Source organism: Medicago sativa, chromosome 1, assembly GCF_051527215.1.
Source record: "Medicago sativa cultivar Bolivia chromosome 1, Bolivia_mono, whole genome shotgun sequence".
In the NCBI taxonomy this organism is placed as follows: Eukaryota; Viridiplantae; Streptophyta; class Magnoliopsida; order Fabales; family Fabaceae; genus Medicago; species Medicago sativa.
Window position 1 is genome coordinate 70,876,386 of NC_140749.1, and position 16,161 is coordinate 70,892,546.

General features: G+C 32.9%; 2 protein-coding genes across 4 annotated transcripts; one reads left to right on the forward strand and one right to left on the reverse strand.

Annotated features, from left to right (window-relative positions):
- The first annotated feature begins 4,578 nt into the window (after positions 1-4,578).
- LOC146956948 (uncharacterized) lies at positions 4,579-5,495 on the forward strand. Of its 2 annotated transcripts, none has more exons than XM_085722220.1 (2): positions 4,579-4,840; positions 4,936-5,495. In XM_085722220.1, the coding sequence occupies exons 1-2, from the start codon at positions 4,778-4,780 to the stop codon at positions 5,164-5,166; spliced, it is 294 nt and encodes a 97-aa protein (XP_085578346.1). In that variant the 5' UTR covers positions 4,579-4,777; the 3' UTR covers positions 5,167-5,495. The 2 variants fall into 2 exon arrangements, with proteins under 2 accessions (XP_085578346.1, XP_085578303.1); XM_085722177.1 differs by having other exon boundaries at positions 4,587-4,846.
- Positions 5,496-11,249: 5,754 nt separating this feature from the next.
- Positions 11,250-15,185, reverse strand: LOC146956949 (GTPase Der (DUF707)). Of its 2 annotated transcripts, XM_085732921.1 has the most exons (15): positions 15,090-15,185; positions 14,890-14,964; positions 14,593-14,712; positions 14,445-14,504; positions 14,231-14,347; positions 13,828-13,911; positions 13,619-13,737; positions 13,414-13,515; positions 13,174-13,290; positions 13,002-13,070; positions 12,847-12,913; positions 12,707-12,760; positions 12,342-12,443; positions 12,200-12,238; positions 11,250-11,707 (listed from the first exon to the last, which is right to left on the reverse strand). In XM_085732921.1, the coding sequence occupies exons 2-15, from the start codon at positions 14,917-14,919 to the stop codon at positions 11,612-11,614; spliced, it is 1,176 nt and encodes a 391-aa protein (XP_085589047.1). In that variant the 5' UTR covers positions 14,920-14,964; positions 15,090-15,185; the 3' UTR covers positions 11,250-11,611. The 2 variants fall into 2 exon arrangements, with proteins under 2 accessions (XP_085589047.1, XP_085589051.1); XM_085732925.1 differs by lacking the exons at positions 14,593-14,712; positions 14,890-14,964; positions 15,090-15,185 and having other exon boundaries at positions 14,231-14,350.
- Between the last annotated feature and the right edge of the window lie 976 nt (positions 15,186-16,161).

The window sequence follows — 16,161 nt, forward strand, 5'->3', positions numbered from 1 at the left end:
ATCCCGATGCAGGAGAATTTGTATTTGCTATAAGAAAGTTGTAATAAAAAATATTTGTCAATAATATTATAATTTAATAAAAATGTTATATTAAAATATATATATATATATATATATATATATACATTTTCCTTAGTTCCTTTGTTTCATCAATTTCAGGATCGAAGGTGATTCTAGTGGAAGAAAATGCATTTTGCAATGCTGGTTTTCCTATCATTAAGATACAAAAGTATATCATTCAAGTGTATGAAATAACTTGTAATTACCTATAACCAATATTCTAACAGATACCGTGCAGCATTGGTGACGAATCGATCCTTTAATTTACTTCAGTAATCATGGAACATGGCATGTAACTACTAGAACCTGTGTTGCAATATGTATACATCTTAGTTAATGAAATTAAATAATATTTTGCAGGGTCAAATGGGATGAATGACATCAATCTCTACTCCCCCAGCCAGTCCATCACAGAGGAGTACATATTTCCCGATAGACCCGGTCAGCCTGAATGCCGATTCTACATGAAGACGGGAGATTGTAAGTTTGGCAGTCTGTCGGTTCTACCACTCGCGTAATTAATAGGCAAATTCCTGATCCTCCTGACTCTCTTGAGTCTCACAGGCCTTCCTTTACGTCTTGTGAGTTCCGTAACTACTTGTAAAGTCATACATATGATTGATTAGTTGTTATTTGCATACAGTACAAAACTTTTTACAATGACAGTGTATCAAAATTAAGCTCTTTTTTTAATTGTTAAGTGTTTTGATTGAATTAAAAGTAGAATCTGATAGAGGAAGTATCCAATCCCATCTCCTACAGGAAGAGCCTTTGTGTATCTTCTATTCGCGCAACGGCATATGCAGATTTGGACCTAGTTACAAGTTTAACCACCCAATGGGAATTTTCAGCTATAATATATATGCATCTCCTTCCGCCAACACCATTGATAGGCATCTATTAGGATATTTGTTGGCAAACGCTGCATTACTTGTTGAGTCAAGTTCAGCGAAGCCTAGGAGCTTTCAATATCAGAGACAAAACACATTCCTTCTGATGATGATGATGATGATGATGATGACACTGATGAAGGTGGATGATGTTTCTTTGAAATGAATCGTTTGGAATTTACAATTTTGTTAGGGTCAGTGGAGAAATGAATAATCTGTAAATTCAGTATTTCAAAGCTTCTAATTTTTCAATACATTTTGGTTAGTGGTTTGTGTACTTTGTATGTATAGAGCCCGTTTTTCAGCAGCAGTATATGTGTATAAATACTTGTAATTTTAGTTGGAATTCAAATTTTTAACGGAGGCTTTAAAAAGTACTATCATTTTTGTCATACTTGATATAATTCTACCATTGCTAAGGGTATTTTTTGAGTAATGTTATTTATCAAGAAAGATTTTATCAAGAAATTGTCCCGAAATTAATGTTAGCCAATAAAATCTCAGCCTGGCCGGAAATCATGGGGTGGTGGGTGTTATGTATTTTTTTTTATGAAACTTTAATAAATAAGATTAAAATCTAAGGGTGATTATTCTGCCATGTCATTCTTGAATTCATCAAAAAAATTCATTCTTGATATCTAACATTTTCCTTTTTTCCCCTACCAAATTGGAAAATAAATGAAGATAAATCTAAAAAGTAGAGTTAGGCAAGTTATATGCCCCTGAGACCCGTTAAAGAATCAATTTTTTTATTGACATGTGTATAGTCAACTTTTCAAAAATATAAAAATTGTTCTTTTTAATGTAAAATTCTCTTTTTAAATTTTTTTAACGAAAGTTTCGGGGGCACGTATTACCTTTTTATTATTAAAGAAGAAAGAATGTTTAAATTTTGACAACAAATCATTTTGATTTTTTGCAAGTGTGTCAAGGATTTTTCAAACTAGTAAGACTTTGCATGACAAGAAATTAACTTGACAGGATGTTGTCAGTGATTTTTTGTTGACTTCGAGAGTATGATAAGAAATCAAGATAAGTCGTTCAATTTTTCCGTCAACTTTGACAATAGAGAAGCATGCTGGTTATCTGTTTCAAAATGAGTGTCGTTTTAGATGTTTACATACATATTAAGAAATGTAATGATTAAGAGAAAGAGAATGGTTATTTTACCAAATTATCCTCATTAACTATTGGTTAGTTTTAAAAGTAATACTTTGGAAGTAGTGTGCAGAATATTAATTGGAGGGTACAATTGAAAAGAAAAAGTTATTATTGCATTGGAAACTGAAAGCGACATTCATTTTGAAACAAATTTTTTTGGCTAAAGCGACAATCATTTTGAAACGGAGGGAGTAGTATTCTAGCTGCCTAGGTTAGGTGTGGTTTGTTACTTTATTTTATGGGTGGTTTTTTAAAGGGGTTTTTGTTCAAGCCGGTGTATGTACGACAACCGATTTTCCCTTCTTTGTTTTTTTTCCTCCACCCGAGCTTATTAGTGCATCTTGTACGGGCTCGTTGGTTAATAATATTTGCCGATTCAAAAAAAAAAATTGGTGAAAAAACTCATTTTTAAGTACACACTCACGTGTATATTCTGTGTATATATCATTTATTTATAAATTTTTAATAATACTCCCTCCGTTTCAAAATGAGTGTCGCTTTAGCCAAAAAAATTTGTTTCAAAATGAGTGTCGCTTTACATTTCCAATACAACTTTAATTTTTTTCTTCCAACTTTACCCTCTCCAACTTTTCTCTCACACAATTTTCAACGCAACTTAAATTTTGTCTTTTTCTTATAAAGTAAGGGCAGTTTAGTAAAAGCGTTATATCCAATGATTATTTCATTCTATTTCTTAATCTGTGTGCCAAAGCCTAAAGCGACACTCATTTTGAAACGGAGGGAGTAGTATTTAGTAAACACTCAATTTTTTTCAAACCAACACATTAGTTTTTTTTACTATTAAATGGGTAACAATAATAATTTTATATTTTTTTTAGTAGTCTGATGGCTAGGGTAGGGATTCACATTTAAGGTGAATAAGTGAGGTGTCCGAATTTAAACCTCAGCATCTACATATATTATACATTATCTCTGTCAACTGAGTTGTGCTCACAAGGATACTAATAATTTTATATTATCTCAATAATTATATATCTTTGCATTTTTAATATTCAAAAATATTAAAAACATGGTCCCACATAGAGAGAAATGTCTTGCTGTAGCATCTCATGTCAATAATACTCTTTTTTTTTTCTTTCTCCTCAACGTGATACCTATTAAGTAAAGGGAAGACTATCCTATTAAAGATGGTATTTGTTGGCTACAACTAAAAAAAATTTAATACACACATAAAATTATGTATCATTTAATTATTTTATAAATATATAATATTTAATAGATTCATTTTTCTACTTTTTCTCTTTTATTTGTGCCCTTAAAGTTTGTGACCATGCAAAACCTTCTCACTTGACAAAATGTCTTAGAAATTTTTTTTATTAGATGATATTAAATTTAATCATTTGTAACATTTCTATATTCCAAACTAAATGTGCATATTTCTCCCCATACTTGAACTTTAGTTCGCCATTTTTTATGAATTTAGTTCGGTTACATCCAATCTTGTTGGTGGTTAAACAGGAGTTAGTTCTTCACGTGAATATATATATGCAATACAAACACTTTAAATATGACCATGTACCGACGGAAATACATAATTGGACGAAGTTGTGATAAAGAGAACTGATTAGAGGACAAAAACCAGTGTATAACCGACAATCTACACTACTAGTCAAAACGAAAGTGACATCTAAACGAAAACGTCCAAGAACAAAGATAGTACCGATTTTCTCTTATTGCAAATTAAAGGTAAAAGAAAATGTTCAATCATTAGTTATTAATATTTCACTGTAATATTATATAAATTTAAATTTCATTATCATCATTGTTAAACACTTAGTAATTTATAATTGTGGTTTTCATCGTTAAGGAGTGTAGGAGGTTATTTTCTTTTTGTCATTACAACTCACATGTGAAGCGTTAGTTTAGTTTGTGTCAAGTTTCTCAAACACAGTTGGTGTTGTGTGTCTTAAAATCTCAAAATAAATAAATAAAATTAGGTTTTTTTGGCACTCTAAGACGATTATGCCAAAATCACTAGGCGATTTAGTGCATTTGCGAGGCAATTTAGACAGATCTGACAAGGAGATATTCTTGGAAATAAGAATGAGAGACAATGAGAGAAAACACAAAGTTCATGGTTCTTGTGTAGAGTGCTTCTTTGCAAGATTTTTGGGTGAGAGCCGACACCACCAAAGAGAGAACTCAAAGGGGTTTTGGGTTGAGGATTTGTGGTGAGGATCTAGGGTTGGGAAACACATGGAAAACACTTTGGAGAGTAAAAAGTATTGAGTGAGTTGAGAGAATAAAGGGGGTCACTAGGGGTGTCAATTAAAGTCAGGGTAAAACTTTGTATCGATTGGTCCAATGCATAAATTGTTAGGATTAAGAGGATTCAAACTTAAGACCTAAAAAGGAGCACCATGTCAACCGCGTAAGTCAATGAGATATTTATCCCTTAATTTTTAACAAAATGCATTAGAATTTTTATGCCAACAATAAGGCAAGAAAGAATGGAGACAAGAGGGGTCACTTTCCATGGTCTCTGATTTCAAAGGAAACCATTGTCCTTATGCTTCCTCTTCGGTCCTTTTCAGATTCCAACTCAAGAATCTGCAAAGCTAGCTGTTAGTACTTCAATTTTCAGTTAACAAATAAAAAACCTTCACTCTCCATAACAAGCACCAACCAAAGAAACACTTACCAAGATGCCTACTTCTACTCGTGGCCTCATCATATCTCTCATGATTTTGTCCATTTTTTCACCCAATGTGAATGTGAGTTTTCTTCTCTTTTTTCTCCCCACACCCCAAAATTCAAATAAATTTTATAAAAACATTTAAAATGTATAATTTTCCATGATTAGGAGGTAAATGGAGCTGCAGATACCATGCACATGATGATGATGATGAATGAAGGCAGGAGGAAATTGGGTGCTTTCCAGATATGTGCAATGTGCACCTGCTGTGGTGGTGCCAGAGGGTTGTGCTTGGCCTCTCCTTGTTGCTATGTCTTCACATGTAACCTTCCAAATAAGCCTTTTGGCTTCTGTTCCTTTATCCCTAAGACTTGTAATTGCTTTGGTTGTCATCATTAGTTGTTTTCAACTTCCTAAGTTGCATCCATTCTTATTGTCAATTCAAGAATATTGGCCTTCACCATTGTTTACCTTTCAAACAATATATTAAGAGCAATGCTATATCTCTAGAAAAAAAAAACATCAAGAATTCTTCAAGAATAAAGAGCAACCAATCACAATGCACTATTTGCCACAATTCAAGGAGGTGTGGCTGAAAAATAGGGAGTGGACAAATAAACCATGCAATTAAAATTTGCCACATGTGTCTTGAAAAATTCTTGATGCTATTTTTCTAGATAAATAGCATTTTCCATATATTAATTCAGGTGCTACATTTGTCCCTAATATAGTATTATCTCGTTGATTAAGTCACTATAATTAAAAAAAAATGATAGTTGTTGTATTAAGTTTGTTGGCAATTAATATTATTTTACAAGTTTAATTCTTCAAATGATATAATAAGTTTATGTTTTGATCATATTATTTTATTGTAGGCTGCAGAAAAAGACATAATATAGTTAGGAGTTTGATTGTAAAAATAAAAAAATACAATTGAAAACTTGAAAGAGGTCCAATAAAAATGAACAAGGAAAAATCTCAGGAAATTCTTTTATTTGAGTACAGATGTAGTATTATATAAGGTGGGGTGAGAATTATATAGGTGAATCAAGCCTTACCTTAGCTGCAAACAGCAAACCTACTGAATTTTTAACCTTGTTTGGCTATTTGTTTCATAATTGGTCATATGTATCAATGTGACAAGACTATAATAATTGGTCATGTCACATGTGTTTCATAATTAGTCTTTGCATTATTCTTTCGTGGCTTTGATAGTTTTATCTCAGTAATATAGGTTATTTTCGGTTTCCTCTGTAAATAATTTTTTTTTAGATTCCGTCTTTGTAAATTGAAGATTTTTTGGTTTTGGACCTTCATGGCATCAAATTACAAAATTTATAGTACTTTCGCCTCCTGTAATTTGAGCAAATTTCGGTTTACCCCCACGCCAATTATCGTTCACATTTTTTGGTCTCTAATTATTCAACTATTTATTTTATCTTTCATTTGGTTTTATTCTCATACTTGTTATTCCATTAAATAATAGTTTACATCTTTGGGTCCGATCCATTGAAGTATAATATTTATTAATGTGTAATAGTGTAATGTGTTCGAATTTGTGTCTGTAATGTTGGATTTTAATGAATTTGTGGATTGTGTATTTAACAACGAATTTGTGTAATTCGGATCGTTTATGTGTGATTATGTGATTTTGTGTATTTAACGACGAATTTGTGTAATTTAGTTCGTTTATGTGTGATTAAGTGATTATGTGTGATTAACGACGAATTTGTGTAATTTTGATTGTTTATGTGTGATTATGTAATTGTGTTGATTAACGACGAATTTGTGTAATTTGGATCGATTATATGTGATTATGTTGTTGAAATGGTGTAATTTTGATCAATTATGAGTGTGTATTGATTACGGTTCGTTAATGACTTGATTGTATGCAATTAATGATGTTTTGGTACTATATCGGAAGACATCGTGAGTTAACTCACGTTGACCTGTAATGAGCGTTAGTTAACTCACGTTGAAGTTCAACGTGACTTAAGTTACGTGGGGGTTCCTTCAAAAAAAATGTGGAGGTATTTCCGTTAGTTTGTATGAGAGTGAGCAGTTTCGTATGGGAGAAGAACAATTTTCTTAAAGAGTAGTGATATTTTGACAACCATTTTGGTACAACCTTTAAGACAATTTTATTGTTCTCTCTTCTTATTGGTCAAAAATAATAGAGAGAAAAAAAGGAAGAGAGAGAATAAAAACATAATCTGAGTATGAGAGAGAAAGTTGTACAAAAGTTGTAGCAAAATGGTGTACAAATATCATTTCTCTTTCTTAAAATAACACATTTTTTCTCTTTTACTTTCATGTTAGTCCTTGAGGACACATCAAGAAGCCTACTAGCATCAAGACTTGTCGGGTATGTTTGGTTTGCAGAAGAATGTTTAAGGAAAGAAAGTGAAAGGAATGAAAGTATAAGGAAAGAATGATAATGGAAAGTAAGAAGATTTTTGTGGTTGTTTGGTATAAAAGAAAGTGAATAGAAAGTGGAAGGAAAGAATAATGTGTATATTTGTAAAAGGACAATTACATCCTTGAAAAGTATTAGCTACATGTCATTTTAAATTAAATATTTTATCTGCATATTAAAATATATTTTAATTTAGATATAACAATTTAAATTTTTTTTTACGCTGGGAGAATTTTTTTGTAAAGTATGTGTCAAAATCATAAATTGCCTAGTATGCTTGTACATGATGCAACGTTGCAATGTTTTAATGCCTTAAAAAATGGCACAATGCTAATAATATAATCAAGGCTATTTTGGACTTTTCTCATGAAATTGGTGCCTTTTGCATGTTTCCGTTCATGGATGTGTGGAAAGGTTTTGAGCGTGGGTCCCACCTCAAAACTTTCTTTCCACACCTTTTTTATGTGTTGCCAAAGGGTGGAAAGGTACTGTATCCACAACCTTTCTTTCCCTAGCCTTTCTTTCTTTAATCTATCCATGGATCCAAACACACCAGTCATGTCAACAAATTTGAATAATTTAACATTTTGTTTTAATGTCAGGAACGATCAAGACTAATAAAGTATTAAATGGGGGAATAAATAGTGTTTTTGATTGATCCAGATATTTACTGTAACACTCATACTAAACGTATCTAGAAAGTTTAGCATGTGCGTTAGTTTAGTACTGGATACATTAAAAATTTACAACAATAAAACTTCGAATGAATATATTATACAACCAAATACGTTCGTACAAAAAGATTACAACTCTACTTTTCTAGAGTATAATAAATGCATCCTTGCATGTCCATAACATCCTGCAGCGGGTACGAACGAACACTTGCTGAGACATCCATTCGGCTACTAGCTCGCCAACCAACTTGTTTATCTGAAACAAATAAGGATTGGGATGAGACATAATGTCTCAGTGAGTTCCACCTAATCCTAGGCTATAGGTAACCTCGGGGGAAACCTACGGTCACCACGTGTCTACAATACAACCTGCCGGTTGATTATACGTGTGTGGGGACTTGCATACTTAGACGGTCGTGCATACTAGGGCCGTCATAAGATTCTTCTTACCTTGTTATAGGCTTCACTTCTTAAACGTGTCATAGCGGTTAAGGGGAATCTAAAACCGCATTGCCAAGAATACGCTTTACGTATCGAGGCCTAAGCATAACATAATCATGACACGACTCTAGACCGGACGATTAGGGGAAACCTAAGATCGTCTTCGGCATATCTTTCTCTACTTGCTTTATTGCATAAATACGTTGTGTCTAACAACATATTCTATCTTGCTATCTTACTAGTTCTTGACGATCTATGCCAAGGCTCTACGACATATAATAAACATGTCTAATAAATATGCATAGTCAAATTCATTAGGTTAGCGTTTAACAAACAAATAATTATCTGAGTTCATTTTACGAAAAGCCCCGGGCGGAGTAAACCCGAGCACAATCCCTATCTAACTGATGGAAACCTATCTAAGGTATAACCAACGGCACTCCCTCAGTGGCGTGCGGGATCCTTACGGCTAACCCCATTTCCTCTAGTGGAAACCCCCTGAGCCAACCTAGTGTGAACCACAAGGGACATGACACCTACGTCATTATTAAAGTCTTGGTCTATACATGCATGAGTATTAGATCTAAACTTGCTAACTCTTCTACCTCGGATCCTTAAACGATCCTATTAGAGGTAAACTATATGCTTGCTTAACTTTCTATGTGAAGAGATATCTAATCAATTCACGTCTTGCCATACTCGTATGGCACTCTAGCTTCTATACGAAGGGGACAATCTATATCACTTCGCATCTAATCAAGCATAAAACTCATGTCTAACATTCTATTTCTTACATACTATTCTAGTTCTTGACAAGCTATGTCAAGGCTCTACATTTAGTTCCCCTCTTAGTTCATCGCTACCCGAGTAATTCGGCTTAATCTCTCTTATTCTTCCTTGATGTACATGCTAAGATTGCCATGATTCTTGATTCAAAGATCAATTGATGTTATGTGCATTGCTTAGATGTTGTTTTGGGGTTATAAAGTTGTAAAACTACGAAAGAAAGGCTTCGGAATGCACCACCGACCCCACAAAGAGCCAACAAGCCAAAAGCATGCTGGCTGGTCCAGATGATTTCGCTATCAGCGACCCTGGAGCGACTTTCTTCAGGCAAATTTCGCTATTAGCGAAATAATTTCGCTAATAGCGAGTTTCTTCGGGTCTGTGGTGCTGATTTTGCAATTTTGACCCAAAACTCGTCAAATTCGATCCTGCAATGCACTATGAACATCCAGAAACATATATAGGCATTTATAAACATATTTCATGGCAATCTAACACATAATCAACAAGAATTGCTTTGGGCTACTAAAATTCTCTTTATGCCTAAACTAACATAAATCTTGATTTCTTGCTAAAATTTCACAACCCAAAGGAAGGTTAAACTATCTAAAACTCACCTAAACAAGTTTCTTGCAATTTTTCAAGCATCAAGCTCAAACCCTAGCTTTTGCTTCATCCTTGATTCTAGACTTTTCAACCAAACCTTGCCTTAATCCTTTCCTTCAAATGTTTCTTGCTTGCTAAGTTACCATAATTCATGCTTGATTCATCTCTTCTACAAACTCGGAGGAATTGATAAGATGGAGAGGAAGAGATGGAATGAGTTTCTAGAGAGGTGAAGGAGAGATTCAAACAAAACCCAAGCTTCCATACTTCTCTATGATCTCGAAGAAATATTGCTCAAGTATGGATAGTGTTGGCATCAAAGTCTTGGAAGATTTAAGGAAGAGAGGGTGGCGATGGAGTAGAGAGAAGGAGAAGGAAAGTCTTTCCCAAAAACCTAGACTGAGAAAGGAAAGGAGAAAGTGAGATATTTTGGGCCAAACATCAAATAAATATCTCTTTGGTGTGCAATTACCAAATTACCCTTGCCTTAAGCGTGTTTAATACGACTCTGATACTTAACTCGTAATAAGCTGACATTCCATAATAAATATTTTCCATTACACTTACTTTCCATGAACTTTAATCCTCTGGCACGGTCGACTGGTAATATTCCGATACTGACAGGCGGGATATTACATTTACAGGACATTACACTCGGGACCAAAATTATGATTTGCTTAAAAAATATTGGTCAGCACAAGACTTGCAATGTGTACTCAATATTCGAGTATACAAAGAGTTATTAATGGAAAAAAAATTATAAAAGATGAAACAATTGTGTTACTCTAATTTAATAATAAAAAAGAATGGCAAGAAGCATACATACATTACATAACATATACCCTATTAAAAAATTGCAATACGAGACTTGTACTCAACAATATAGATTATGCCAAGATTTGTCAAAAAGAAATATATATAGATTATGCCAATTGTGATTAAGGAAAAATATTATAAAAGATTAGACAGCAAAGCTACTCTAATTTAATAAAAAAGAATGGCATGCACTAAACATTATTTTTCTAACATAGCCCAACATCCTCTATAATTGGATGAGAACCATGTGCCACTACGACCTTCCCAGCCGTATCACCCTCCTCCTCCATCGGAGAGAAAGAGATTATGACTTTCTCTTCTCTAATCAATTTTTTTTTAGAGGTTTTCTTCTCTTAATATGTTTGCAAAAGAAGATAAATACATTTGAATATCTAAAAAATAATCGACACCCTATTTCTACGCGATTTATTTGGATTGTATTTTAATAAAAGAAATGATATTTGTACAACCATTTTGATAATATGGTTGAAAAATACTCCAATAGTTTATTGTAAAAAAATAGACATGTGTACAATCATGCAATTGGTGCGGTGTAACTTTTGTAACAAATGGAATTTCAATGTCAAATTTGTGTCAAAATAACACAACTCATACTCTAAAATATGCTAATGGAGGAGGCTCAAAGCGAGGATCATGAAGAGAAGAAAAAAAAATTGAGAATAGAGTAACAATCAAGACAGAAATATGAACATATTAAATAAATAAGCTAATGAAACCAACAATTTTCAAATGCACTTTGAGTAACTTGACATCAATTAATTTATTAAATAATATAATTAGGTGCCTTAAAGAAATTTTCTCAAAGAAAAAACAACTTAAATAACTCACTTCTAACTACTCTCTAATCATATCTACGACATTCTCTTATTTTATTTCCCTTCAAACCTTATTGAATAAAAATGTGATAAAATTCACTGACTGAACCATACCATGATGCCCTTTGAGACTCTCCAAAGTGTCTTTGTCTCAATTGTTGTATTGTAGTTGTGAGTTGCATTTGCTTCACTTCAGATAAATGATGTGTTTTTTTCTGTACAAAATGTACATCACTTTAACTATGACTTCAATTCATGCACACATGTTGCTATTGAAATGGATCCACCCAACATTTATCCTCCTTAACTGCCTTGACCCAACGTTTTTTGAAAATATCTAATTCCTTGTAAGAAAGCCTCCTTACCTGCACCCCCTCCAAAATAATATATTAGTCACACAAACCAAATCATTAAGAAATTATTATTAAGATAATGTCTCAAGACACTAAAATAAGAAAGAAAATGATATTTTTCACTAATAATTGTATGACACATTTTTGAAGAAGAATCTCAAATATGGAAGCTAATTGGATAAGCTATTAGTCATTTTCATTAAGGGTAAGAAGTCATTCTCAAACTCTTAAAAAGATTATATTTTGTGTTGGCAATTGCACCAAACTCTAGAAGTTGCAGGAAAAAATATTAATCAATCAAACAGAAACTAAGCATAAGCCACCCAAAAGGACAAGTTTTTTCAAAGAGAATATGATCTAGCTGTATTTGACAATGATTCTAAATTGCAATGAATGAGGATGAGTACTAGTAGTATTGGACCAGCAACATGAATGTCCTTTTATCATAGAGACATTCAGAAAGTGACATTAATTGACAAATAGTGACAGCATAGTAAGACTTACATCAACTCTATGATCCTTTTCCTGAGATGAATCTGAAACCTGCAATGCAAGTAACAGTTTATAAGTCTCAGTTTATGAAATTTTAATCTTATGAAAACTTAAGCATTTCTGCATAGTTAAAATCTATGATAAAGATTTCTACATTTTTTACTGTAGTCTTGTTATCTGTGCCTCCAAGAGTGGGACGATTGTAGTGAATAATGTACTCGGCATCAACAACACCAACATTTTTTGTTCGATCACCCTATTGATCATACATAAACAAGGTCAGAAGTTTTGTCAATCATGAATCACAGAAAATAACAGTTTGTTAAAATTCCGTTACACAATAGTTATTCGTTCAGATTTTACTAAACTATAGTACCGCTATTTAACAACCCCAGATGAAACTGAAAGCAAAATTACGAAGAACATAACATAACACGTAAAAAACAAAGTTGTGAAATAATGAAATTGAACCGAATGATAATGATCATATATATATATATATATATATATATAACTTGCCTGAGAACAGTAGCCAAGCTGCATATCTAGTCCCCACGCATGGATCAAGTCGTTCTGTAAAATAAACCGCAAATGATGAACAAAAATGTGTTTTCAAAACAATGCTTTTGCAATCGCACTGATGAAACAAAACGGTGTACCTGAATCATGTACCAGACACAACGCCACGCAGCTCTTGAGAAAACAGGGGCCATCATTTCTATCCATCTGAAACAAATTAGTTCATATTTCTTCAACTGCATAAAATTAAGGGAAATCCACATTGAATTGTCATTGCCAAAAATTAATTATTTACCCGGTGCAAGGAGGAGCTGTGCTACTTCCATCACAGCCTTTACCATCAATAACAGCTTTAAATGTCCTCCTGTGAGCACAACGAAAAGTATGCACACCATAGATGTGAGTACTATCGAATAGTAACATTAACATTAATGTTCATCAGATACAGAAATGCAATTATGGATAACCTGTGCACTTTTGACCTCCTACCACGTGCGGTAATTTGATGATGAACTTCCGACTTTTTAGGATCAAGTGCTGGTTGTGATATCTCAAGCCCTTCTTCTTTGACAATAGAAACATACCTTTAAAATCATAAAGGAAAAATGTCAAACACTAATCCTTAATGTTTTTGGAAAATTAAAATCCGATGGAACCAAACTTTATATGATTGTGATTACGCAAAACTAAAAAGGTATTGTACATACTTCTCAGGGTGGAAGTTTTCTACTCCTAGGTCCTCATCCCAAAGGAAAATATAATCATACTCAGCAACTATGTCGGGATGTAAGAAACGCTTCGCAAACCACCTAATCATTGAAAACAAGCTCACATATAAGATAAGTGATATTCAAAAATTGGATATGGGAATGGAATGTGAAAACTGAAATCACTCAGGTTTTTGTCACTTACCATTTGCCTTGATCGACTACCGCTATATGAACGACATCATCATTCCATTTGAATTTCTTCCATTCGTCAACATTTCCATCATAATGGAAAAGCGTCACAGTGAAATTACTTGCTAGAAACTGCAATTTGGTGTAGAAAGAGGGTCATGATCCATGGATTAAACAGAGTATTAGTAATGAGAAATCTGGCCAAAAAACTCATTAAAGGACCTTTTTGACCATCTTGTCAACTAAATCTTTCTGCTTTATTCCAACTGCCATCGCAAACAAGCTGGTTGATGGCTTTACCTTAACCTGCTCAAATGTAAGCAATTAGTAAACATGAGAATCAAATTATAAAAGACTACAATGGCTAGTAATTATTATATTAGAATGTTAATTGTAAAGCACATGTAATAGTTGAAACTGCAACCATATGTTATAGTGATGAAGATTTTAAATACGGTGCGATGAAACAATCAGTCCTCTTGGGAACCGGAGGATTACGACCAAAGAAGAAACACAAATAACAACTCAAACGATATTTCCTTACACTAACTACTCTAAGAAGTTTTTTCTTCATGGATCAAACAATAGACAGAAATTTGAGTGGTGAAGGGTGAGTGAAACTCACATTTAGTTGAAAATGATGACCATTCTTCGACATCCATAAAGGTCTCAGCTCCAAACTCGAAGTACTCGAGACTATACCCTGAGGTAACGCTTCACTTCCACTAGGCCTGCACTGCTTCTACTAAACAAGATAAACAGATATAAGCACCAAACTTAAACATCCAAAATAATACACTATCACGAGTCAAAACCAAAAGTATTAAGAGAAAACAAACCCTGCATCTATCATAAGTATGCACATTCTGACCTACACCATTTTTGAAGCTTGATAGTTTCTGCATAACACAAGATCAATGAACCAACCATTTAGAAATTTGGAAGAACACAAATTTTACTCGGTCAAAGTCAAAGTCAAATTCATACCTCTTTGTAGCTTTGTGAGTATATTGAACTTGTGAAAAAGAAAACAACAAATAATAAAAGTGCCCCTGGAAAGATTACATATAAACATGACTTTTTGCTATTTGAATCAGCCAAAACCGTCTGCTTCAAAACACAAAATTCAAGGTTAGAGAAATTAATAATACCCTATAATATCAAAAATAGAAAACCTATAACAAAAATTTTGATTCCTATTTTTTTCATATATTCTTAAAAATTCATTGCATAATAACAAGACGGTTATGAAAAATGAAAGGAAGAAGAGAAGAGGTTACGTACCCTAGCAGGTGATGACTTGATATCTGGCATTGGAAAATTCAGAAAACAGAATGAATATTACTCTGTTTGTTGTTTCTGAATCAAAACAAGCAACATGCAATTATTATTAATAGTAGAATTAGAATGAAGAAGAATTAAAGATGATCATAACATAAACGTAACGTAATTCAAATTCATAAGGTTTAAATGAAAAAATAAACCTTATTTATGTAATGTATCTTTTGTTTAAAGATAAGAGAGAGAGTTGGTTGACGAAAGGAGCGGGAAGCGAAAATCACGGAGTGCAGAAACAAAACATCATCAAACGTGTTTTGTTCTGTTTTTATAGCAAACATTAAGGTTGTTTTTTTTTTTTTTTTGAAACAACCTCCGTTGTTTGTTCCTTAAAAAACACACACATAGACACCTTTTTCTCTCAAACTGATCAAAACTGTTAACTTCTTCTTGGTCCTTCTGTATTCTGCCTCTTGGTCCACCTTTAGAAATTAATTTAATGAAATTAAATTTATTTAATTCGGTAGCAACAAAATAAACCGTATTTTATGCCACCATTCGTCACGTCAATTAATTTTATTGGAAATTTGGAATATTATCGTCATATAACTAGTATTTATTGGTGGGGTGATGCACGATAGCACATTACCATGTGCTCAAATTTAGTCATTGACTAAAAAAAGTTGAAAAGGATTAATCTAATAAAAGATAAAAATTTGAAAAGATTATCATAACTACTCACGTCACGTTAGTGTCTGTCTTTCCGTGTGTCAGAATAAAATTTTCTTACCTTGTCTAAATATAATTTAAAAAAGGAAAATGTTATAATTTAAAAAAGGAAAATGTTAACTTGTGCCCTTGGGGCATAAGTTAAGAAGACAAATATATAAAGTTTTTTTGGAACTTGTACATTCAATGTCTTAAAAGTTGCAAAAGCTATACTTTCAATATACACCAGAATTTATATTTAATATCCATTTTAAGCTCCTTAATTTGTGCCCTTGTGGCACAAGTTAACATGACCCGTTAAAAAATGCTAACAAATATGGTTAGAGCAAAAGTTTGAAGTTGAAATTTTATCTTATCATTAGTTTATTGAACACATTAGAATATCAGAAAACAATTTTCTACGTAAAAGTTATCAATAGTTTCAATTTTTGAATCCTTTAACGAATATTATAAGGACATTTGTTAGCAAGACTAATTAATTTTCACTTGGGCTCTATAACTCTTCAACCAAATACGTTTTTTTGCCCAGGAGGTTGCGGCTCACAAGAG

Coding starts and splice junctions, on each gene's coding strand:
- LOC146956948 (XM_085722177.1), top strand. CDS start 4,778: ATGCCTACTTCTACTCGTGGCCTCATCATATCTCTCATGATTTTGTCC. Junction 4,847..4,935: donor TTTTTTCACCCAATGTGAAT/GTGAGTTTTCTT, acceptor TTCCATGATTAG/GAGGTAAATGGAGCTGCAGA.
- LOC146956949 (XM_085732921.1), bottom strand. CDS start 14,919: ATGCCAGATATCAAGTCATCACCTGCTAGG. Junction 14,348..14,444: donor ATACTTATGATAGATGCAGG/GTTTGTTTTCTC, acceptor CTTGTTTAGTAG/AAGCAGTGCAGGCCTAGTGG. Junction 11,708..12,199: donor AAAAGGATCATAGAGTTGAT/GTAAGTCTTACT, acceptor GAGGGGGTGCAG/GTAAGGAGGCTTTCTTACAA.